Below are 26,116 nucleotides of genomic sequence, written 5' to 3'. Positions count from 1 at the left end.
TGGCAGACATTTTGGCTTAAATGGATGTTTTTCTCACTCTAATTTTATTATGTTCTTTATTTTTCTTTTCCCTTAGGAAACATTTAAACTCTGACATTTCAGGAGTCACGGACCAAGAAGGTATCTTACATGGCTATAGACTGGAAAAGATCAAGTCAAAGGAGACACAGGGGTGGTCATCCTGCGATACCCTATCAGGAGGGAAGAAATACTGCTTTCTCACACTTATAACATCTTCTGGAAGAGCTGTTATAACTGCTCATACAGACACTGCGGGGTATACCAATATCAGAGTAAGCCACAAAAGTTATGGTCTGTTGTATCATAAATGTAGTTTAGAAATTAATATAAAAAAGCAAATGAAGCAGAAAATAAAATGGAAAGTTTAAAAACTATTAATAATTAAATCCATATTACTCCACTTTACAGGGAGAAACAACTGAGTCCTTAAGGAAGTAAAGTAACTATCAATGGTTACAATTATTCTGTGTTCTATTATTCTGTTTAGCAAGGATTTGGGAACAGCTACAAATTCCAAGTGTGTATAACATAAGTGTATATGAGATGAGACAGAAGCAAAGAAGTGAGGGTATTTCAGGAATTTTATGTAATTAAAAAAATTGAAAGATATACTGTAAAAATCTTAGGAAGCTATGGTATAAAATACGTAAGAGACATAATAACCCATATCTCACAATCCTTCCTATATCTGTTCCTTCAGACCACGGTAACTCTGGGAACAGTATCAAGAAGTTGTCAGTTAAGCTGGTGGACCTCTCATTCTGCCACCATCAACATACCCACCCAACTGAAAGTAACAATTTTTGCATCTGGAGTCATCCAGAAGACTGCTGGGTACTTACTGTATTATAAGGGCAGTTACCTTTGGGGGGACATATAAAAATGTGTGTAAAATTCTATGAAATATATGTAGACTTTCATTTATGCAAGATGAATAAATTCTGTATATATGCTGTACAACATGCTGTATACAGATTGACAAATCTTATACAATACAGTTAAAAATTTAAGAGGGTAGATGTCATGTTAAACGATACATAAAAGTTTAATGTAAAATAGATAACTAATAAGAACCTGCTGTATAAAAAATAAATTAAATTTAATTTAAAAAAAAGAAAGTTTTTTCCACTGCAATTCACAGATGTAATCTTTATGAGGGTTACATAATCATATAGATATATGTAAACATATATCATCACTATGTAAAAGAAGATGCATAGAGATATTTATTCTTCAGATCAAAAAGAAAGCTGGATGGTACTTAGTGACCACCTAGAGAGGTCGGATAGGGAGGGTGGGAGGGATACATAAGAGGGAGGGGATATGGAGATATATGTATATGTATAGCTGATTCACTTTGTTAAACATCAGAAACTAACACACCACTATAAAGCAATTATACTCCAATAAAGATGTTTTTAAAAAAAGAAAAATAAAATAAAATAAAGCTGGAATATTTTCATTGAGAAGTAGAGAACTTACTAAAAATAATCTTTGAAACTATGGAAAGAACAGGAGGTTACGATGCTTGCATTGTAGCAAAATGAACAAAGGAAAAACGTTAAGCGTTGAGATCAGGGGGTAACAACATAAAGCCCTTGGCCTTTACTCTGAGTGTCATTCTGCCTGCTTGGATGAGAACAAATGCTGGGATAAGGATGGGTGAGAAGGAAGCAGGAATGATGGCTTGAACCAGACTAAAAGCAGTAGAGGTAGTCTGCCTAGAAATACCCAGCTAAGGGGATAATAAGTGACATCCAAATAAAGTTGCTGAATATGTAGTTTACGTTTTATAATGTTCTCTAAATTCCCCCTACTATTTTCCTCTTTTAATCAGCGTTATGGTTATTTGTACCTAAGTGGTTTAATGGACCTCCTTGAAGTAGGCACTTGTTTGTCATGTCATTTGGAATTTATATGTGGTAGAAAAAAAGATAAACCTTATATATTTTAATGTCCTTATAAACAATGTTAGGCATATACATAATGTATAAATATGTATCTTATAATTCACTTATATTATATACCTATATGTAATGTGGATATGTTTCTTATGTATTTAATATATGCCTATCTATCTCATATATATATGGGTTATCTTTGTTGCCTTATTCAGATACAGCAGGGTAGTCCTGTTCTCTGTCACTTTGGCAACCACTGGGAACTGGTAGGCCTGGTCAGTGAGTCCTCAGTGGCCTGTTATGACCCAGTTCTTGTGACCAAGACAGCCCCCTGCCTATCTTGGATGAGATGGCTAATCAAGGCACCCCAGAAGCCACTGGATCCTATTTTTTCTCTACCCTGCAGTTTTTCTCCTGGGGTAGGACGTGGTATACAAGACAGGCTTAGCCTGAACAGGGCCTCTACCATTTTGACCTCCCATGGATTCTCTGAACAGTCATGGAGGAGAAGATTAGGTACTTTCCCACCGAACAGACAGCGCTGAAATCCTCCTCCACTATTTTTTGGGTCAAATAATGGAGACTCATTTCCTGGCAGCACACAGTTACGCCTTCAAAGCAGTCAGCTCTCCTCCGCTAGCACATTCCCAATGGTACAATCTTGGACCTCTCCTCTTGCCACATCATGGGATCCTTCTCATACAGCTATGCCCTGGAGTACCCCAGTGGCTGATATTTCTGATCCTTCTGTTCTGTCTGGACCTCAGAACACTCCAACACCTGATATACCTACACCCTGGAACCTTCCTCACAGAGACGCAATGAAATATAAGTATCAAACTATGACAGATTCACTAAGATCCTGGGTTAAACCTTTAGGTGGTATAACTGGGCTTCATACTCCACCGTTAGGTAATGCTGGTGGATCACATGTTCTGTTTTCAAGTGACATAGATGGATCAAAAGTTCATTCTGAGATTAATACTGTTCAGTCTCAAGTTCAGTCTAGTAAGGCTCCTTTCCATGGTCAACTTCTAGCTAGACCCTGGCTAGAAATTACACCTGGTGTTGGACCTTGGACCCATTTTGTGCCTGATAAAACAGGAATAGTTATGCAAATTCAATCTAGTGAGGAGAGTGTTAGAACCCAAATACATCATGTAGCTGATAGAGTTGATGCTGTTGTTAAACCAGTAACTTATAACTTGCAACCATGGGTCCCTTTAATTGTTAATAAAATTGGATTCTGGGCTCATTCCATACTATATGAAGAGAGATCCCAATATCCTATGGTAACCGATACCTTGGAACCCTGGTTTCAGCCTGTCTTAAATATAGTTAGATCCCAAGGACCTATACAAAAGACAGAAGAATACAGGCTTCTCCCTGAATCTAAGTCAACTCAATTTTGGACTGCATCAACTCTTAATAGGAACTTTACTTGAGCTCCATCTGCAGTCAATACAATTACATCTTTGGCCCAGTATAAGACAAGGACGATCAGATCCTTAAGTCAAGTGGGTAGAAGGAGTCCATTGAATAAACATGACACTGTATAGTCAAACCCCAGATGCACCCTAAAGATACAACATGGCTTTTGGTTCATACAGTTACTAAGGTAAATGATCCTTTAATCCACTCTAAAGTTGGTACAATCAGACCGTGGCCTCAGCCTGAAGCCGACATTGTCCAAACTTGGACCCAGTCAGGAACGCAATCAGCAAGACCTTTGACTCAATTAAAAGCCGATACAACCAAACCATGGTTACAGACTAAAGGAAGCAGACCCTGGATTCAGACTAAATTCCAAATTGCCAGACCCAGAACTCAGACTGAAGAAGGTAAAGATAGACATTGGATTCAGCCAGAAGCAGATGCAATCAAATATTGGACCCACACTGAAACTGAAACAATCAGACCCTGGAACCATCCTGAAGCTGGTACAGTCAGATCTTGGTTCTGGACAAAACCTGATCAAATGGGAGAGAGGACCCAGGCAGACTTTAAAACATCCACTCTTGGACTCAGCCTGAAGTTGACGTGGTTAGACCATGGATTCAGTCTGAAGCTGGTAGTATCAAACAATGGACAAAGCCTGAATCATCTACATTCAGACTCATGACACAGTCTAAAGTTAATACAGTCACAGCATGGACTAGGCATGAAGCTGATGCTGTCAGACTTTGGTTGCAAACACAAACTGATAAAATCAGAACCTGGAGCCAACCTGAATCTCCGACAATCATTTCTTGGTCTGAGCCTGAATCTGATAGAGTCAGACCTTGGTTGAATACTCAAATGGATGGATACGTGCAAACCTTGGATCGAGACAGAATTTGAAACAGCCCACTCCTGGGCCCAATCTGAAGGTGATCTAGCCAGATCCTGGACTCAGTTTGAAGCTGAAAATGTCAAACACTGGTTCCAGACTCAAATGGAGACAGTCACACTGTGGACAGAGCCAGTAATCAAAACATCCCACCACTGGATACAGTCCACAAAGGAAAATAGTCAAGCCCTGGAACCAACCTGATAAGGTGGAAACTTGGATACAACATGATGCTTTTACGGTCAGAGGGGAGACAGACACTCAGACGGAGCTCTTCACTGCGTGGCTTTTCTGCTCTTGAGCAAAGGAATTCAAGTCGAGCAAAGAGCTGGGTTTGCCGGACACTCCCCGCTCATGCCACAGAGCTTCGGGCTCTCTGTCCCCTGGAAGAAAAGTATCCAGCAACTTCGGCCACCATGCATTTCCTTGTACATTTTCTGAGAGCTCCCAGTGGTTAAAGGTCCCTAGGCAAACCGGATTCTGATTTCCTGATTTTGGAGCGGGAACACCTGGCTCCAACTGGCACAGGCCACATAGGTATCACAGGGCACCCAGGCACCCCAGACGCAAGGCCGGAGGCCTCCCTGGAGGCGAGCTCCTTGTGGAACCTGGGCTACTAAGTCCGGGGGACGGAAGGGGTGTTTTGGCGGACCCGGCAATCCCGGAGACCGGCCTCTTTCCACAGGGCGAGGGGCGAGGCAGCCGAGGGTGACGCCCACTGTCCTCGCCCTGATTGGTCGTGATGGGGGCCGAGCGGCCTGGGCGCGGCTTGGAGCTGCTTCCTGCCACCTGGACACACATGCCTGGTGGCCAATGCTCCTGCGCATGCGTTTCAGCTCTCTTCACCGCAGAGGCTCCTGGGAACGGTTCAGCCCGCAGCGAAGCGTGATTGTAGTTGCTGGGAGTGCGTGGTGCTCGCCCCACGTGCTGAGCTTCCAACTGCCGCACCTTCGCCGCTGCCCCAGCTCCGAGCCAGGTCCGCATGGGCAGTGAGGCGGGACCCGGGGTCGTCCTAGGTGTGGGAGGGGGTCCTCAGGAAGCAGGGGCCCGCGGGTCGCCAGCTGTGGTGCGGGAGGTGGGTAGGGTGCTGGCCCTAGCTGATGGGTGGGGCGAGGAGGCCGCCATCTTTATCGGGGTGGTGGTGCGGCAATGCGCGGCCCTGTTGGAGGGAGAGGTGGCGCGGATCATGGAGGTGTTTTGGCAGCCTGTGGAGGACATGATGGAAGAGGTGGAGGTGGTGGCGGAGAAGCAGCAGCAGCAGCGGGTGGTGGCGGAAGAGCAGGAGGAGAAGCCTCAGGAGCAGGGGCAGGAAGAGCCAGGGCCGTCCCCGAAGAGCGCCTCGCTGGAGGCGCTGGAGGCGTTGAAGGTCTTGCAGTTACAGCTGGAGCCTGTGAATGCGGAGTGCAGCCGACAACTCTTTCGTCTCAAGGTCACAACACTTCGGAGGCGGAAGCCTTATCTGGAACACAGAAGCACCATCATCCAGAGCATCCCTGGCTTCTGGGTCAAAGTTGTATCCTTAATTTTGTATTTGAGAGACCACGTTGTGGCCGGGCTAGTGCAAGGGGGACCTAACATAGCGGGCCGTTTGGGTACCAAAATGTATCCGTTGGATTGTGCATTGTGGGCACACTCAGGGAAATGTGATCCTGAAATTGTGGGGGCATGCTGATTTTCTGCATAGCAGGAAATAAGACTAGGGCTTTAGTTGCAGAGGTCCAAAAAGGTATCGTCATTAGTACCAGGGCCTCTTGAGACAAAAGAGTTGTCTTGTGCACAGGTTCTTCTTGGAATAACCATCAGGGAAACGGAGGTGAGAGTGGGGAGTTATGAAAGCGCATCCTAGTTAGAGCCAGGAGTGTTTGCTGTGCGGAAGTAAGCTTGTTCTGTCCAGATGGAGATCAGGGCCTCCCTCTCAGAATCGGAGGCTCCCTGTTTTAGTGCACAGATATGCACACCCCGAGGGGCTCATTGTTCCTTCATGCAGTCTGTATTGAAGGAATAGGACTAGATGCTAGTGGGTCCTTGAGATCAGACACTCCCAGGCCGCTGTCCAGGCTCGCTCTGTTCTCCCAGCCCTTTCACCTCCGGCATCTAGAGGCTCCTTGACGTAAAGCAGTTTGTGAACCACCCCCGGATGTCGGCCATGATTAGCACCCAAGATAAAGACATGCTTAGCTACATGACCAACTTGAAGGTCAGGCTGGGGAGGAGAGGGGAAATGATTTATCCCGGAAAGCAGGAAAGAGCAGGTCTGCTGGAGAGAGATTTCACCCTCCGCCTCCACTTTGTCCCGGCAGGTGGAGGAGCTCGCAGATCCCAGTGATTACCGCAAGATCATGTTGTTTTTCCGGAAGAACCCCTTTTTCCAGAATGAGGTGGTTGTTAAGGAGTATCTCATTGAGGCCACTAGTAAGAGACAGCTCCCTGGATCGTGGGGGAGGGCAGATGGGGTGAGGTGAACTTGAAACGTGATTTAGGCCCTTGTCCCACGCTCCTTTTCCCACAGGATATAGGGCATTTCGTCTCGCTCCAATTCAGTGGCACCGTCATTTTGAAAAGGAGGTGTATAGCCGCAGGCACAGCAACAGCAGCCTTAACTTCTTCAACTGGTTCTCTGACCACAGCTGTGTAGGATCTAGCAGGATTGCTGAGGTGGGGTGCCTCTGGGCCTCCTCAGCAATGGCGATGTTGTTCGGCTGGTCGGGGGGAGGGGTGTGGGCCTGGCCTGGCCTGGCCTGTCCCGACCGGGCCCCTTTCCCCTACCAGATCATCGGCGAGGACCTGTGGCCCAATCCCCTGCGCTACTACCCGAGGGAGAAAGGCCCCACCGGGACAGGTCACCGAGAGGAGGACAGGTGGGTAAGGAGCCCAGGGGCTGGGCGCTGAAATGAGTAAGCTGGGTCGTTTATTTCACTCATGGAGGAGTTGAGGCTCAGAGGCATACAGTGACACCAGGGCGTGAGGGCGTCAGGGTGCGACAGCACGTCTGGAAAACTGCAGTGCAGGACTGGTTCTGACTAGGGAAGCTTTAGGCGAGTGAAGCAGCATGAGAGTCAAAGTCACTGAGATTCAAAGGTGCACGTCTCTGAACTGTCATTCCATGGCCATCAGCCCCACGCTCAGGCCTCCTGTACCGCCCCCTTAAATTTGGGCTTGCCTTTGGGCTTGCCTCAGGTTTCCCCCACCACCCCGTTTCCACAAAGGTGTGTGAGTCCCCTTTGTGCAAAGCCTTACCCCGCTGTCCCATCATTTTTTTCTGTTTTGATCATCACCGTCATCTTTTACTTTTCTTATGCATCTCCTTCACCTGCCATGGCTATTGTGAGAACAGTGGCCGTTTTGCGTCGATCGTGAAGAAAAGTTTCTAATATGCGGTTGGAGGAAATGTAAGAGATCACAGGGGATGTGACTCTGTCTCCTGGGCAGGGCCTTAAAAAGTTAAAGCGGTCTTTAGCATCGTTCAGAGAGGTTGGGTTATTATGTGTGTGCCTGTGTGTGTTTTCAAAGGCACTCCCGATCTTGAGATGCGTGTGATGGAGCATCACCCTTGACCTAAGAAGCTGCTTTGGGTGAAGGCGAACGGTCAACGTGGTTGTCGTGCACACGAAGAAACGAAGAGAGGTCTGGTGGTGAGATGTACAGAGAGGGAGACACCAGTAAACCTGGAATAAAACCGGAAGATAAATAAGCAGCGTCAATTGTATGTGTTTGTGTGGTGTTTGTGCAGGGGCTCAGGGTAGACACATCAGCCCCAGGCAGGCTTCTCAGTTTGCTGCCTGGGAATTACCAGGCCATGGAGAGTTGTAGAGGTGGGGGGAAATCATACTTTGGGATTGCATCAGAGGATGCAGTTCTGCCTGTGGGATGGGGGTTGTGGAGGAAGGAGAAATAAGAGAAGGACTGGTTAACTGGGGCCTGTCATTTTTCCAAGGGAAATGCGGAAGTTCAAGGAAAGGGCCTGGTGAGCAAGGGCCTGAGATTGAAATGCTGGAAGTTAATTTTGTTGGATAGTGGTCCTCCATGTATCCTCCCTGTTGCATATCATCAGACACTTTAATGGGATACAATGGGGGGAAGCCTTAGCATTTAATTCACTGTTGGACCGGATGCCCTTCTAGTGCATATGAACACAGGGTCTTTTGCTGAGACAATTAGCCCCTCAGGGCTAGGGTTCCAGACAACATCTCAGGACATGGGGGTATAAGGTGTATGGAGGACATCTGGGGAGGTGAGGGAGACACGGGTGGAAGGCAGTGAGGATGTTAGTGTGCTCTGGCAAAGGTGACCAGGGGAAAAGGTAAGTTTGCTGGGAAACGGCTAAGCAAACAAAAACGGAGTCCCTCACATCTGAGTGAGCTCACGTGAACTCTGTTCTTTTTTCCGGGGGACTCAGTTTGGGTACAAAAGGGCACACGGGGAGAGGGGAGAGGTGGGGGGAGTGGGGAGTTGGGGATGTTAAACAGGCAAGTGCCAGGCCACCCAGCTGTGTGCTCTCTGTCCCGTGACGGCACAGTGGTTAATATCCCTATTTTCAGACAGGCTTAAGCCCTCTGCCCAAGGCCCGCTTCAGGCCAGGTCCCCAGAAAGTAAACATTTTTCTCATGAACAGTCTGGTAGAGGTGTCCCATCCTCGCTGAATGGCTGGGCACACCGTGTTTCAACCACAAAGGCACTGTCCTTCTTCTGGGGCCTTGCCAGCAGTCTGTGCCCCTGAGGCCAATGGGAAGACCTAGAGCATACCGAGCTCACCCAGGAAGTGGTGAGCACTTCGGGTGCTCCTTGCCAAGTGGCTGGCTGCTTCCCAGAAGCACGTCTGTCTCTGGACCAGGCAAAGGACAGACTCTGCCACAAACGGAGCAGGGAATGTTCAATGTTTGTCCCCCCAGTGTTCTTCTCTCTTCCCAGATACAGCGGCTCCAGCACAGGCGTCCCTGAGGGTGGCATATTGACAGTACCATTTCCGTCCCACATGTTGAGCTCTTGCTCAACGACTTTTGGTAGAAGAGCCTTCTCCCAAAAGCCCCAGCTCTTTCCAGGACGAGGGTTTGACAATCAAAGTTCATGGAGTCACGGATGTCCCCTTCAGAGTGCACTGAGTTAGATCGCCTGCTCAGTGTCAGGTTTTGTATTTGAACATCTACATCCCAGCTATGCCCCTTCTACAGTGGAGACATCCGAAGGTCTAGAAGGCGAGGCTTGGCCTTTGCCCGCTGCTGTCCCCACAACCACCCCACAGACACTGTGGAAACAGGTCTTCTCAGCTTCTCGCACTGTACACCTCAAGGAACCCTTGGGGCTTCCACATGCTGGTCCCTGTCTTTCCTGGTGCTGGTAAAAATAAACTATGCTCTGATAACCCTGCAGTGGGAGTGGGACAGCATACTGGTGCGTGGTCTTAGGCAACCTCAGACGGGGCTTGTTCTAAGGACTCCAGGATATTTATCCACATCCAGAACATTTAGTAAGGTCTTGCAAAGGACTTAATCACCAAAGCAAAGGTTGGGACAGGCTCCCCCAACTCCTAACATCTCCTGCCAGTGCTTAGGTACCAAGGCTATGCTTAGGCCTGACCTGTCCTGGAGTGAAGCTGGGCAGACGTTCATGGATCAGGTAGCGGAACCGTAAACTGTGGACGGTTGACTTGATTGTCATTCTCTGGAGACTTGGCATGATGTGTGCCCCAGAGGCTATAGCTTACTGAGTTTCCTCCTGGGCTACAGAGCTTTAGACGTAGGTGTGACCCGGTCTCTTAAGGGCTTTTTCACGTGGGGCCTAATATCTAGGTGCGAGTAGATTGAATGCACAGTTGCACACGTTGCCTGAGGTTTTCTTCCGTTGAACTTCAGGGCATGTGAGGCCCAGCAGATTACTGATCAATCTATGAGCATTCTGGCTCAATCACTCTGAGCCACGTTTGCGTGTCCTGGTCTCTGGACATGTTCATGTTTTCCTCTGTCTGAAATGAAGATGGTGTGTCCGTGTTGTGTTTGCCCATGATCTCTCACTCTGAGCGTGAGTTGGTGTTCCTTCCTCTGGCTTTGCCCATGCCTTCGTCTCTCTGATCTTCCACCCATGCCTGTGCCCATATGCACGCCTCTAGTGCCATAGCTGTCGCAGTCTGTTCATGTCCCTGTTTCGATACACGTGCTCTGGGTTGCTGTTACTCACTTACTTATTTGTTAAGGTTTGTGTCTCTGAGTTGGTCTGTGCCTGCGTTCCACCCTTTCCTCCATTCCTGCATCAAATGCTTCCACCACCTTGAACTGGGACTTTTTTGTGAGTTCCGTTGTCTTTGTGAGCAACAAGAAATGCTTTATTGCAGGTGGAGTTAGCAGTGACACACATTTGGAAACAGAGGAATAGGCATGCCCTTGTGGCAAATCACCAACAGACAAGAATATCTTGTGGAGGTGAGAATATCAATTACGGCCCCCAGAGGGTGATGAGGACATTGAGGGAATGCATTTGCCAGGGAAGCTTCCAGGAGGAGAACGTTTGGGGTTGACTTGTTAGTGTTTTGTAAACACTAGTGCAGGAGTGAAGGAAGATGACTCTTATTCCTCCCCATTTTATTCTTGCGTTGGTCATTAAACCGACATTATGTGGGCACAATTTCTTCATGAGTTTTAATGAAGCATCACCCGAACGATAGGAATTGGGGCTAGTCTTCCTGTGAAGAGAAAAGTTGTTAGAGAATCCTTGCCCTCGGTGACCTCCTATGACCCAGGGAGAGGGGGTGCATGAACAAAATACGGGCATACCGAATAGAAACTCGTGGACCAAGCACCTCACCCAGAGGATCAGGTGGTGCTGAAGGAAGGTGAGGGCTTCAGGAAGAGAGAGGTATGAGTAAAGGAAAGTGTGATGTGTAGATTCATGAGTTTTGCCATACCTGAAGAGTGTGAGGGGCATGATTTCTTGAAATACTTGTCCTGCCCCTTTCTCTCCTGTCTCCACCTGGGACTGCAAATACGTAAGCCTCGGATTGCTCAGTGGAGTCTGGCAAATAATCTAGGCTGTTACATTTTCTGCATTATTTTTGTTCTCTTTCTGCTCCTCAGCCAGGATGATTTCAATTAACCTGACTTTAGGTTTTGTGATTCTTCTGCCTGCTCAAACCTTCCTTTGAAGTCTCTACTGAAGGTTTTGATTCACATGCTGTGGTTTTTCAGCCCATTATTCCTATTTGTTTCTGCTTTAAATGTCTCTTTGTTGAGAGTCTCTATTTCGCTAGACCTTGGTCTCCTGGTTTCTTTTAGTTCTTGCTCCATCGTTTCCTTTGTCAGGTGAGCGTAGGTATGACTCTTGATTGAATGTCTGCCTACAGAGTTAAAGTACTTGGTTTCCTCATGCACAGTATCTATTAATTTGCTTATCTGACCTGTGATGGGGCAAATACACACTTGTTTCATTGCATGCCTTGTAAGTGGTGTTGAAAACTGGAGATTTTGAAGTTTGGAATGCAGTAAATGGGGAGGAGGTTTTTCTCCCTCGTATTCATGTGTGGCTGCTGGTTGTAGTTGATCCTTTCCGTTACTGTGCCGAACTATTTTTGGTTAGACGGCTTTCTTTGCCGTGTGCTGTGTAGTCACTGGTGTTTCTGTTCCACTGCGTGGGTGGACACAACCGATTATTATTTTTTTAAACCGCCGGGGTGCTGGGTCAGGGGGTTTGGGGAGGTAGCAAGGAAACACAAATTTCAAAAACCACTCTCCTGGTCTCTGCAGATTACCTTGGGGCTGGGTGCACAGCTTCATCACCGTATACACCATTTTCATTTTCCCAAGTCTTCCCACCCAGTACACCTGGAGACTAAAGATCAGCCAGAGGTGAAAACTTAGGGTCTCCTCAAATCTTTTCTGAGCCAGTGAATGTGTGTGACCTTGTCTAGCAACACGGGGACGGGCAAATTTCTCCTTTACCCCTGTTGAGGTCCTTTTGGCTCTCCTAATAATTATGTGGACACAAGACAGATTAACAGGAAAAACAAACCAATTTAATTCATGTACACAGAGGTCTCAGAAATGGGACCGCCTGAAGTGACCAAAGCCCGCTGAATGTATTTAGTTTTGGACAAAGACATTTTTGTACATTCGACAAAACAAAGAGGCTTGTGCTTGCTTGGGCAAGCAGCCTAATGAAGAAGTGTCAGCGTTCGTTTATCCAGCTTTCTTAGCCTTGAATTTCCTAACTGTGGTGACAAGGATGCTTTCTAGCCTCCTGCCATAGGGAGGATACCGTCACATGGATTTAGTTCGCACTTTGGGGGAAGGCAGGGGGCCAGAGTATTTTTGTTGTGGTTTTCAATCATTTCCCCTCACTGACCGTTTCCCTGGTAGCCTCCGTTCAAAATAATCAACGTGCCGGTGAGGCATATCTTGGGCGGCCCGCTCTGAGCCCCAAGGATTCCCTCCTCTGCAACTTCCCTTGATGTTTCACAAAGAAAAGGCTAAGGTGATGGCCGTGGAGAGCAAAACTGGGTGAGTAGCTCAGTGCTAAGAGATCTGCAAAGGGAGAAAAGAACATAGGTTAGAATGAGGATGAAGAAAAACAGAAAAGAACAAATCAAATCAAAGTACATTTCCCCAAACCCTACCGAAACAGTTCCCCAGTCCCGGGAAGACATCAGTCCAATAAAACGGCTTTGCTTCATTTATGTGACGAAAGCATTTCCTTCACTTTTAGTAAGTTGGAGACTATTTTTCCCATTTGATTTACGTAGAAGCAGCATTTTCCACTGATGATTGCATAAGCTCATCCTCGCCGAGCAGTCAGGATGTCCAGAGCAAGTCCATTTTGGAGCACCACTGATGCTAGGCTGTTAACTTCTGACTGAAGTATTTTCACACTTTGCATAGGGGAACTGAACTCTTGTTCCACTACCATGGAGAGTTAAGATGGCTGTTCTAATTCATAACCTCCATAGCTTGGGAATAAGATCCTGAACAATGAAAAGAAGTTGGAGTTGTGATACCCAATGGATTGTCTATGACTTCCCTGCTGGCACCTTTATGGGACACAGTTTTATGAACAAAGGAGCCCAGGTTTGTAATTTGGCTGCATTTAGGGTGGAGTATTTGGTGACAGAAGGAGCCAGGTATCCAAGTCCCCATTGTCCTGACCGGTTAGGTGGACACCCTTTATATACTTTGCTGCCACCCAACATAAAAAGACCAGTGTGGTTTGCAGACAAGGTTACAACGGAACCTGCATCTCCAGGAACTGGAGTATTCCACGACCTTTGCCATTGGTAATGCTAGCATCCATACCCTCCATCTCCCGTGTGCTCCTGTCAATCTGTGAGAGCAGGACAGGTTGCAAAAGAGTTGGTACAGGAGGCCTGTGGTCTGGTTTGGGCAGCACTAAGGCTTGGTTCTGTGGCCAAGCGAGTCCAGATTTTTATAGTGGTCCACCCGTACATAGCTTATGGTAGTAGGCAGCTTAGTCATGGGAGCAGCCGTAGTACCCCAAGTTGTACGGAGGTGGCTTACGAGTCATCCAAAACATTTGTTGATTTGGCAGACGTTTGTACCAAGAATGGTAGCGCTAGAGCCACTTACAATCTTTTCCAGGGATTTGAAGATGCCACCTGTGGGGTCAAACCACAGAGTCTGAATGTACTGTTGGTCCCCGAGTGTCACTCGGGAAAGGCCGAGTATCATGTTTGTTCCAAAGCAAAGGGACAACTTTTCACCTGTTGGTCTTTATGTGGGCAAGGGAAAGTTCTTGCCCTTCCATGTAGGTTATGCAAGACCCAAATAACTCACCAGAAGGAGGGACAGAGCAATGTTTTCTTAGACATGGGTGCCATACCTTGTCATTTATCTGCCTTCCATACTTGGTCCACCAGATGTTCACATCGGCAGAAACAGAGAACAGTTCAGGTCCTTTAGCTGTATCTAGAGGCCGGCATGACCAGCAGTCAGATCAGTTAGGCCAGGGGCTGGTAAACTGGCATAAGCAAGTGTTTGGTTGGTACTCTTTGCATTGAAAAAGTAAAGCTTAATAAGAGCCTTTACAATAGGTTGTAAAGGGGCGCACAGTGAGTATTTGGAGAGGGGCAGTAGGATAGATAGAGACCAGCTAACTCTCCAGTCAGCCTTTTAGCAAGAGACTAACAAATGTAGGAGGACCTTCAAGATGCTGGAGCAGTGAGACGTGGAGATCGCCTTCCTCCCCACAGATACACCAGAAATACATCTACACGTGGAACAACTCCTACAGAACACCTACTGAACGCTGGCAGAAGACCTCAGACCTCCCAAAAGGCAAGAAACCCCCCACGTACCTGGGTAGGGCAAAAGAAAAAAGAAAACACAGAGACAAAGGAATAGGGACGGGACCTGCGTCACGGGGAGGGAGCTGTGAAGGAGGAAAAGTTTCCACACGCTAGGAAGCCCCTTCACTGGTGGAGACGGGGGATGGGGGGTGGGGGGTGGGTGGGGATATGGGGGGGCGGTGTGGGGGTGGGGGTGTCGGGGGAGAAGCTTCGGATCCATGAAGGAGAGGGCAGTAATAGGGGTGCAGAGGGCAAAGCGGAGAGATTCCCGCACGGAGGATCGGTGCAGACCAGCACTCACCAGCCGGAGACGCTTGCCTGCTCAGCCACCGGGGCGGGCGGGGGCTGGGAACTGAGGCTCGGGCTTCGGAGGGCAGGTCCCAGGGAGAGGACTGGGGTTGGCTGCGTGAACACAGCCTGAACGGGGCTAGTGCGCCACAGCTAGCCGGGAGGGAGTCCAGGGAAAAGTCTGGAGCTGCCGAAGAGGCAAGAGACCATTGTTTCGGGGTGCGCGAGGAGAGGGGATTCAGAGCACCGCCGAAACGAGCTTCAGAGACGGGCGCGAGACGCAGCTGTCGGTGAGGACAGAGACGGGCGTGAGACGCTAAGGCTGCTGCTGCCGCCACCAAGAAGCCTGTGTGCGAGCACAGGTCACGATCCACACCTCCCCTCCCGGGAGCCTGTGCAGCCCGTCACTGCCAGGGTGCCGGGATCCAGGGACAACTTCCCCGGGAGAACGCACAGGGGGCGCGCCTCAGGCTGGTGCAACGTCACGCCGGCCTCTGCCTCCGCAGGCTCGCCCCGCATCCGTACCCCTCCCTCTCCCCACTGGCCTGAGTGAGCCAGAGCCCCCGAATCAGCTGCTCCTTTAACCCCGTCCTGCCTGAGGGAAGAACAGGCGCCAGAGAGCGACCTACATGCAGATGCAGGGCCAAAGCTGAACCCCAGGAGCTGTGCAAACAAAGAAGAGAAAGGGAAGTCTCTCCCCGAAGCCTCAGGAGCAGAGGATTAAAGCTCCACAGTCAACTTGATGTACCTGCATCTGTGGAATACCTGAATAGACAACGAATCATCCCAAATTGAGGAGGTGGAGTTTGGGAGCAACTGTAGACTTGGGGTGTGCTGTATGCGACTACTAGTTTATGATTTTTATGTGTATCCTAGTACAGTTTTAGCCCTTGGTATCATTGGTGGATTTGTTTATTGGTTTGGTTGCTCTCTTCTTTTTTTCCGTGTATTACTTTTTTATTATTTTTAATTTTTTTATTTTAATAATATTTTTAATTTTTTATTTTAATAACTCTAATATATTTTATTTATATTTTCTTTCTTCTTTTTGTCCCCTTTCTTCTTTTGAGCCGTGTGGCTGGCAGGGTCTTGGTGCCCCAGCCGGGTGTCAGGCCTGAGCCTCTGACGTGGGAGGGCCGAGTTCAAAATATTGGACCTCCAGCGACCACCCGGCCCCATGTAATATCAATCAGTGAGAGCTCTCCCAGAGATCTCTGACTCCCTGCTAAGACCCAGCTCCACTCAACGAGCAGCAAGCTCCAGGGCTGGACGCCCCATGCCAAACAACTAGCAAGGTAGGACCACAACCCCACCCATTCGCAGAGAGGCGGCCTAAAATCATAATAAGTTCACAGACACCTCAAAACACACCACCAGATGCGGCCCCGCCCACCAGAAAGACAAGATCCAGCCTCATCCACCAGAACACAGGCACCAGTCCCTCCACTGCGAAGCCTACACAACCCACTGAACCAACCTTACCCACTGGGGGCAGACACCAGAAGCAATGGGAACTATGAACCTGCAGCCTGAGAAAAGGAGACCCCAAACACAGTAAGATAAGCAAAATGAGAAGACAGAGACATACACAGCAGATGAAGGAGCAAAGTAAAACCCCACCAGACCAAACAAATGAAGAGGGAATAGGCAGTCAACCTGACAAAGAACTCAGAGGAATGACAGTAAAGACGATCCGAGATCTTGGAAATAGAATGGAGAAAATACAAGAAACCTTTAACAAGGACGTAGGAGAACTAAAGTGCAAGCAAACAATGATGAACAACACAATAAATGAAACTGAAAATTCTCTAGAAGGAATCAATAGCAGAATAACTGAGGCAGAAGAACGGAGAAGTGACCTGGAAGATAAAATAGTGGAAATAACTGCCACAGAGCAGAATAAAGAAAAAATGAAAAGAATTGAGGACAGTCTCAGAGACCTGGGACAACATTAAACGCACCAACATTTGAATTATACGGGTCCCAGAACAAGAAGAGAAAAAGAAAGGGACTGAGAAAATATTTGAAGAGATTATAGTTGAAAACGTCCCTAATATGGGAAAGGAAATAGTCAAGTCCAGGGAGCAGAGAGTCCCAGATAGGATAAATCCAAGGAGAAAAAACGCCAAGACACATATTAATCAAACTATCAAAAAAGAAATACAAAGAAAAAAATATTAAAACAGCAAGGGAAAAGCAGCAAATAACATACAAGGGAATCCCTGTCAGGTTAACAGCTGACCTTTCAGCAGAAACTCTGCAAGGCAGAAGGGAGTGGCAGGACATATTTAAAGTGATGAAAGGGAAAAACTACAATCGAGATTACTCTACCCAGCAAGGATCTCATTCAGATTCCACGGAGAAATTAAAACCTTTACAGACAAGCAAAAGCTAAGAGAATTCAGCACCACCAAACCAGCTTTACAACGAATGATAAAGCAACTTCTCTAGGCAGGAAACACAAGAGAAGGAAAAGACCTACAATAACAAACCCAAAACAATTAAGAAAATGGTAACAGGAACACACATATCGATAAGTACCTTAAATGTAAATGGATTAAATGCTCTAATCAAAAGACACAGACTGGCTGAATGGATACGAAAACAAGACCCGTATATATGCTGTCCTTAGAAGAGACCCGCTTCAGACCTAGGGACACAGACAGACTGAAAGTGAGAGGATGGAAAAAGATATTCCATGCAAGTGGAAAGCAAAAGAAAGCTGGAGTAGGAATTTTCATGTCACACAAAATAGACTTTAAAATAAAGACTATTTTTCTTTCAGTAAAGTTACATGTACCTTTATTATATTAATATATACACTACCAAATGTAAAATAAAGACGATTACCAGAGACAAAGAAGAACACTACCTAGTGATCAATCCAAGAGGAAGATGTAACAGTTGTAAATATTTACGCACCCAACATAGGAGCCCCTCAAAACCTAAGGCAAACGTTAACAGCCATAAAAGGGGAAATTGACAGTAACAGAGGACAGGCATCTGTGTTCCTCCCAATCCCCCTAGTCTGTTCTAATGGCAGGTAACTAAGATCACTGGGGCACAAGACCATCTGATTTAGAACATCTAGGAGGCTCCTTTTGTCTCTATTAGGGATCTTTACCAGCATGCACCTCTGAAAAAGGAATTATTTTAGGCAGAAAACACTCATTGGAAATACAGTTCACCCAGTTGGCCTATTATATCCTATAGTATTTTCTTACACGGAAACAGGCAAAGAGTACCTGAAATGCTCACCAAGCAATAAAATAAGACTTCCACTATCTTTCTGATTGAAACTTTGTATTTTCATAAAACTGTACAGCCCACGAGACCTGTGAGGACAAATACAAACTATGAATAACGGGCTTAATTCTCCTCCATTAAATAATAAGGAGAGAGGTTTCCACCTCTGCCTTTTGCTCAGAGCAATTATTTTAGAAAACTTGTCGTTAAGTACTCTCTCCTCGTTTTGAAATGTGTGTAAAACTTTCCGATGGGACTTTTCCCAGCTTTGTGACCCAGAAGTGTCCTTCTCAAGGACCTGGAGACTATCTCTTTGAAACAAAACCAGGAAGGGAGAGGGAGCCCATCTCCCAGGCTCTGTGGGAGGTGAGGGGCTGAGCTTCTGTAGGCTCCTGGCCCCAACCTGCAAACCTACCTCTCGTCACAAAGACAGGAGCGGTTCGTCTTTCCTCTGAACGAAGCTGATTAGCTACCACAGACGGTCCCTGCAATTTGCAGGTCAACTCGGGATGGCTGTGTATGTGTATAGTACACGCTGCTGCCAGGTCTTGCTGAGGCCTAGTCAGTGCTCATCTTGAGAACATTCACAGAAGGAGCTCTAGCTGCCTGGCCACATAAAAGGGTGAGATTTTCCTTCTGTCTTTGCCTCTCTTGGCGAATTCCCTGTGGTGTGCACCACATTCTGATTTAACGCTTATCTGATGATAAAACTGCTGTCTTTCTCTTCTGCTTTGTGGAGAGGTTTGCTGGGGGTTGGGAGGAGATTTGCGTTTTAAGTATATTTCCCAAATGAACCTCAAATCCTTTGTGGAATAGGTGAAATACAGAAACATAAGCTACTATATACATAAGCACTGACTATACCTACGTACACGCAGATATTCTTTGTAAGAGTCAAAATCATATTTATTGCTAATTTCCTTTTCATCTACTGCAATGAAAACTATGTTAAATTTTTATAGCATATGCTAGTCATTAAATTTCCACTGGCTATGTCATCTATTCTCTAGGCTACAAAAAAATTCTACGGTAATTTATTGACAAATAAAAGTGTGGAGCAAATGTATTACGTATTTGACACTAATGGAACTATTATTCCCTGTTCATCACACAAACGCATCCCAGGAACTCCACCATCTGATTTCTAGGGTTTCCAGGAGCTTATCCTGGTTAATTACGTTCACAAATTGTGCTTCCATCTGTGCCTTTAATATAGATTTAGAAAAAAATAGCTCTATTATAAATCTTCAGGGGCTCCCTGGTGGCGCAGTGGTTGGGAGTCCGCCTGCCGATGCAGGGGACGCAGGTTCGTGCCCCAGTCCGGGAGGATCCCACATGCCGCGGAACTGCTGGGCCCGTGAGCCATGGCCGCTGAGCCTGCGCGTCCGGAGCCTGTGCCCCGCAACGGGAGAGGCCACAACAGTGAGAGGCCCGCGTACCGCAAACAAACAAACAAACAAAAATGCTACGAGCAAAGGAGAAATACCTTCAAAATGATGGAGTTAATTCATCCATTTGTTCCCTTATTTTAAAATATGTATAAAGGTTACTAGGCATTAGGAATAACAAGAGGAAATGTCTCCTGTCCTCAGCGTGAGCACAGTTCCTTGGGGGCAAAGGCAACCTCTAAAGTGTCAACTAAAATTGATGTGATCTATGGGAAGTAGAGGAAGAAACCAGCCTGGTTCCGTGAGGGAAGCCTGTGCAATTTCAGATGGAATAATTTTGAAGTGACCCTAACAGTATGAAGTGGTTTTACTTGAATAAAAGAGAGGGACGACCCTCTCTATTAACATTCTATTTTTACAATACCAACAGAAATGTAAACTAGGTTATTTCTAGTACTGCTCTGACGGACAGTCTTATTCTGAGGGTTCCATATTGACTTGCGCTTCAACTCCTGTCTTCAAGGCTCTCTGGGGAGGGGGCGTGCTCACCGTGCCCGGGGGATGCCCCCAGATGCGGGACCACCCGGCTCTTCCATCTTCCTTGGGAAAGCCTGGCCTTCACCCCAGAATCCCACACTGTTCAGAGACTTTGTGCTCATTAACTTCTTAATCTGGTCCATTCTAATAACGCAAAGCAGTTTTACTTAATTATTATTCTGAAAGTCCAGTTAAGAATTTAATCATTTCTAAGCAAATCACTTAAATACTAGTGGGACTAACCATGGTGCAGCACTTAACGAATTACTTGGTCTCTCTCTGTAGGAATATTATTTAGTCAGAATTGGACATCTCCTTTCTCTCAGCCAGCCCTCCTCTTAAACGACAATGGTTTTAAAATTCCAATTTTATGACGTAGTTTACCACTCTGCACTGGCATTATAAGAGGCATTTTCTAAATTAAGTGTCTGAGGTCTTTTCCATGCCGCTCAACTCGGAGACTCAGAGTTAGAGCTTATGGGTAGATGTAAGATTGTATACTGGATATTTCGGAGAGACAGTCCTCCAAGATTTCTACTAAAGTGCACCTGTTTCTTTGGACAACTGGAATTGCCCTCCTCTACTTCTGATAAGTACTACACCCTATTAATTTTATATATTTTATATATTTTATATATTTAACATTTTTTTATATTATTTTTTATATATTTAACATTTTTATATATTTAACATTATATATTTTGTTATAAAAATATATATTTAACATTATATATTATATATTTTATATATAAAATATATATTTTTTATATAAAAAATATATAAAATATATATTTTATATATTTAACATTATATATTTTGTTATAAAAATATATAAAATATACAATTTTATATATTTAACATTATATATTTAACATATATATTTAACATTTTCTTCCTCCTATACTGAGTGTTAGCTGGAAGGTAGGAAACTCGCTCCTGATTTAGGAAAAGGAGACATTCTAGTCCTATTCAGTGCTCTATAACATGTCCTAAAATTTCCATCTCTGTATCTATCTGCCTCTCTAAATACCTACCTATTTTTTTCCTTTTCCTCCTTCTTCTCCTCTTCCTCCTTCTTGTCTCTTTCTCTGTCTCTGTCTTTGTCTCTCTCTCTCTCTCTCTCTCTCTCACACACACACACACACACACTCCTCATGTATATCTGGGGAAGATGCTGATGAGATTGCTATTCTTTACAATCCCTAAGTCTGTAGAGATGTCAATCTTTAAAAGACAGTGTGCGATCTCTCCTTTGAGAACCTGATACCCTTCTGGGAAAGCAGTATACTTGCTGCTTAGCGGTGATGAGATGTCCCAGGAGCTACTAAAACCTGACTCCTGTGTTTTTTCTTGAGAAATTTAATCATCAACACAATTGCTAATTTAAACCCTGTAAGTTGTCCTTCATTTTATGTTACAGGAATGTTCAAAGCCAATAAATTGAAGTCGCAGGTGCTCCACTCTCAGAGTTATTAAACATGAAAACTCTTTTATGTCCCTGAAGAGTCTGCTGAATTCATTGTACTCAGTACTTGCTTGCATTCCTGGAAATGAAGGGCAACATTGTATCAATTGGTGGGTGTGGATTTGTGTGTCCAAGTCCATTTATCTGGTAGAAAACTGATCCTGTCTTTATTTAAAGTCTTAATATCTTGTTCATCATGTATTCTGCATCACTTCTGAGTTTTTAAAATAGTGCATTAAATATTATTCACCTCGATTACTGTATTTTTTTGGTGCACCCCTAAATTCTGTATCCAATGTAACAGCCTCACTTGCCACCCTGTCCCAGTCCGGCAGGACAACCTGACGTTAGCTTAAGTTCTGAAGTGATTGAGGACTTCACTCTTGCTTTTCTTTTGCTTTGTTTTTTTATATAGTAAGTAGTGTTAAGGGTATGAACACGATAAATCGCCACTAACAGAGAAATATCGATAGAGACATAAAATGTGTCCTTGCTTTTATGTGCAAAATATCCAAACCCTGGATGGGTATATTCTGGTCCATCTCAGTTTTTTGGTGTACGTTTAAGTTTAACCATGTTAAAAATACTGATAAAAAGTGGCAAGTTGCGATAAAATACAAATGAAGTGAGTCAATGCATTAAGGGCATATTCCAGCTTTATCGCACTCTATCCACATGATCCCAACACCTTTAAACATCAGCCATGCCATCCCCTTGTGGGGACAATACATATCAATTTTGTGAAGAAGGTTTTCATCCACGATAAAATAGAAGCAAGCGTAATGAGGTAGGAAGTGTGGACTAGGTTATATTTAAGAAGAGAATATGAGTACGTTACAATCTGTGATGTACAAAGCTCTATAGGTATTAGTCATTAGTTTTTCAGTTTTCACACCAGAGGTAAAACCCGGAGGCGGCGGCTGTGCCCCCGTCAGGAGTGTGGCGTGTGGACTCTACTCTCTGAATTACTCCAAGCCCACTCAGCCTGGTCACCCAAGGATCCACGCATGAGACCACCTGCTTGCTTTTTGTTTCTTGTCTCCATGGCTCAGTGCTTTACTGCCAGAGAGACATGGGATTCCTCCTTTTCTTTTTCTGCTTCACGGAGACAATTGCCAGTGACAGAAACCCAGGAAAACTTAGCACAAAGCACAAAACCGAGTCTAAAACTCCCAGAGGGGAACTTTCTAAAAGGCCATTAAGTTTCCTAAATGATAACATAAGTGTGAAAAACCTCATAGGTTGGTGCTTTCCGTTTCCTGACATGTAAAAATGGTAATAATCATCACAGCCAGTGAACGACACTGACAAATGACACTCCTATAGTCTCTCTCAGTTCTAAGCTCATTCACATGTGTCGTTTCATCTTTGTCCTCGCAAGGAACTTGTCAGATTTCCATCTCAACGTCCTCATGCGAGTGAGGATAATGTCAAAAAACTTACAGAGAGACTGTGACTTACTCGAGATCACCAAAAAGAAATCTGAATTTAAGGTTCCTGTATCTTAGTCCTCTTCTATTGCAACCACGCCTCGCTGTTTTACTTAAAATTACGTTCATTTAAATAACTGCTTCAGTAAAATGAAATGATACAAGACTAGGAACCTTTGTAGGCCAGGCTACACAGTGCTCTAAACACTTAACCTACGTTATGGTTTGGTCTGACCATTACAAGTTCCGTACACTGCGGGCTTCGTTCTGGAGGTGTAACTTACACACAGCTTACATTAGCGTCAGGGGTACACGGTAATGACTCGACGTCGGTATACACTGTGAAATCACCACCAGAATAAGCCTAGTTAAAGTCTGTCACGACACACAGGTGCACTTTTCTTCCTGCAGTGAGACCGTGTTTCATTCAGTGTTACTGAGAAGTAACTGACGTCCGCCACTGCGTTAAGTCTAGGGTGTGCGCAGCACATGGTTTGATTTAATGGTGAGAACCGCCCCGTACAGTTCCAAGACTACGCAGCACAGTATTGCTAGCCGTGGTCACTGTGCGGGACATCACATCCCAGGGCTTATTTCTGTCACAACTAGAAGTTTGCACCTTCCGACCCCTTTTCCCCTATCTCCTCCACGCCCCGCCCCCACCTCTGGCGACCACCACTCCGTTCTCTGCATCTAGGAGCTGGTTTTCTGTCTGTCTGTGGCCTGGATCCCACGGAGAAGAGAGGCCATGTGCTGTTTGTCTTCGTCTGGCTACTTTCACTCACCCTACGGCCCTCCAGGTCCATCCGCCGTCACACGTGGCGGCACGCCCTCCTTTTTCACGGCTGAGTGGCACCCATCGTGCGCGCGTGAGCGCCCCTCCTCTGTATCCGCTCTCCGCTCACGGATCCGCAGGGGCCCCCGACGCGCCTACTGCGAAGAGCGCTGGGGTGAATGCGCCGCTGCAGACACCTGGCTGAGTCGGTGCTGACCCTGAGGGTTTGCCCAGCCCCGTCAGTGGCCCCAGGGGCACGGTCTCGTGAGCACCAGACTCCGGCTGACCCTCAGGCGGAAGCTCTGCACGGAGGCAAATGTAGGCAGTCCTGTGGGACCTCAAGCCTCAGACCCTTCGGCCACCAGGGCCCGGCCGTGTCCCCCGGTGGCAGTTAAAACTGGGGCCACAGCCACTGACGTAAATCCGGGGTCACTGACGTAAATCCGGGGGTCAGCGACGTAAATCCGGGTTCAGCGACGTAAATCCCCGGTCAGCGACACAAATCCGGAGCCTCAGACATAGAACCGGGGTCAGTGACGTAAATCCGGGGGTCACTGACATAAAACTGGGGTCACTGACGTAAAACCGGGGCCTCAGACTTAGTAAAACCAGGGCCTCGGACGTCAAGCCAGGGCTGTAGACGCCTGTCAAGCCCAGGCGGAGTCCCTGGTGTGCTGGGCGGCACGGGGGCCGCAGGAGGCCCGGCTCTGACCCCGAGGACACCAGGCCGCCCTGTGCGCCTCAGGCCACAGCCCTGCCCCTCCGGCGTCTCCGGGTCCCCATCGCCGCGCAGCAGGCAGGCGGTGAGTCCCCGGGCCTCTGAGAGCGGCTTCAGGGGGCCTTGTGGGCCCGGCCCTGGCGGTTCTCAGAGCCAGGGATTCCGGGGTTGCACGCGGGAGGAGGTCTTAGAAGTCGGGGTGCCGCGTGTGGGGTTCAAACCCTGCTCTTCAGGGAGCAGCCCAGGGTTATGGCGAGCCCGCGTCCCAGAGTAGGCATCGCTCAGCTGGGTTTCGGGGGTTTTCAGAGGAAGTAGTTGCAAGTGTAGCTGTAGATCCCGTATTTGCGGGGTGCAGGGGAGCGAGTTCAGCATCCTTCTCGGTCCCCATCCTGAACGTGAACCCTGTGGTTCTCATTTACCCGACATTACAGATCAGGAAACCGAAGCTCAGAGAAATTCCGATTTTCGCTCGTAGTCACTCACGGTGAACAGGGACTCGTGGACTCAAGAGTCAGGCAGCCCAGGACCCCATGCCATCCTGCCTCCCAGGAAGCTGCGCAGACACTCACTGCTTCGATGCAGTGCGACTGCATTCCTGCTCATGCACCGGTCTGCACAGGGGCTCGCGCAAAAACCACAGACTGGGTGGGTGGTTTCCAGGCCAGAGGCGTGTTTCCTCCTAGTTCTGGGAGCTGGAAAGCTACGATGGAGGTGTTGGCTATTGTGGCTCGTGATGAGGGGCCCCTTCCTGGCTTGTAGGTGGGTGGCTGCCTGCCTACTGCTCACGCGGCCTTTTCCAAGCACAGAGGAACGGAGAGAGGGGTGTCTCTCCTCCGCCTCTTACCGTCTTAGGGCCCCACCCTTACGAGTTCCTTTAATCATAATCACCTCCTACGAGTCCTGTCTTCAGACACTGTTGCCTTGGGTGTTAGGGCTGCAACATAAGAGTTTTCGGGGGACACAGTTCCGTCCAGGGCATATTAGCAAGCACAAAAATAAATGAGTACTAGATATTTGGAACCCTTTGCAATTCTGTGCCTTATGTTTCTGAGGGGCTGCACTGTCTTCCTTTCCATATTGCATATTAATTTCTCATTGCTTCTGTAACAAACTACCACAAATTCGGTGGCTTAAAACAACGTAAATGTATTATCCTGCAGTTTTAGGGATCAGAGGTCTGGAGTCAAGGTGTTGGCAGGACTTTGTTCCCTCAGGAAGCTTCAGAGAGCGTGCGCTTCCTTGCCTTTTCCGGCTTCTGGAGCCGCCCTGCATTCCTTATCCCGTGGCCCCTTGCCCCACGCAGTGTCTTCCCCACACTGCATCTCTCGGACAGTCCTCTTCTGTAGTCGGATCTCCCTTTGCCCTGAAGGACAGTTGCCATTCTGCTGGGTCTGCCTGGCTAATCCAGGGCTCTGCCATCTCAATATCCTTAACTTAGTCACATCTTCACTTTTACCACGTAACATAATGTATTCACCGGTTCCAGGGATTTGGATGTCCGTGTCTTTGGGGGGCCATTACTTCGCCTGCCACGTGGTGAGTACTACATTGAAGCAAACTGCTTTCTAATATCATTATGCTATGCTAATCAATAAATTACTAACTTAATATTCTAAAGTCACATATGTTTCAGCTTACTAAAGTGGCAAATGGTAGGCACACCTTGGAAGACACACTTACAAGGAGATATTCCAGTTTCTCATATAATTAGCCTATTTTCCTTGGAAATCAAATCA

At 46.8% G+C, this 26,116-nt stretch overlaps 1 protein-coding gene across 1 annotated transcript in view; it reads left to right on the top strand.

Moving 5' to 3' along the window:
* The first annotated feature begins 5,233 nt into the window (after positions 1 to 5,233).
* Positions 5,234 to 26,116, top strand: part of LOC137217902 (testis-specific Y-encoded protein 3-like) — a 43,111-nt gene continuing 22,228 nt past the window's right edge. Inside the window, exons 1-5 of the mRNA XM_067724898.1 lie at positions 5,234 to 5,764; positions 6,371 to 6,448; positions 6,552 to 6,663; positions 6,761 to 6,906; positions 7,021 to 7,109. Coding sequence (XP_067580999.1) covers positions 5,234 to 5,764; positions 6,371 to 6,448; positions 6,552 to 6,663; positions 6,761 to 6,906; positions 7,021 to 7,109 — 956 coding nt within the window. The remainder of the gene's footprint in view (positions 5,765 to 6,370; positions 6,449 to 6,551; positions 6,664 to 6,760; positions 6,907 to 7,020; positions 7,110 to 26,116) is intronic.

Source organism: Pseudorca crassidens, chromosome Y (assembly GCF_039906515.1).
Source record: "Pseudorca crassidens isolate mPseCra1 chromosome Y, mPseCra1.hap1, whole genome shotgun sequence".
Classification (NCBI taxonomy): domain Eukaryota; kingdom Metazoa; phylum Chordata; class Mammalia; order Artiodactyla; family Delphinidae; genus Pseudorca; species Pseudorca crassidens.
The sequence above is the reverse complement of the archived record's forward strand: the minus strand, read 5'-3'. Positions and strand labels throughout refer to the sequence as shown.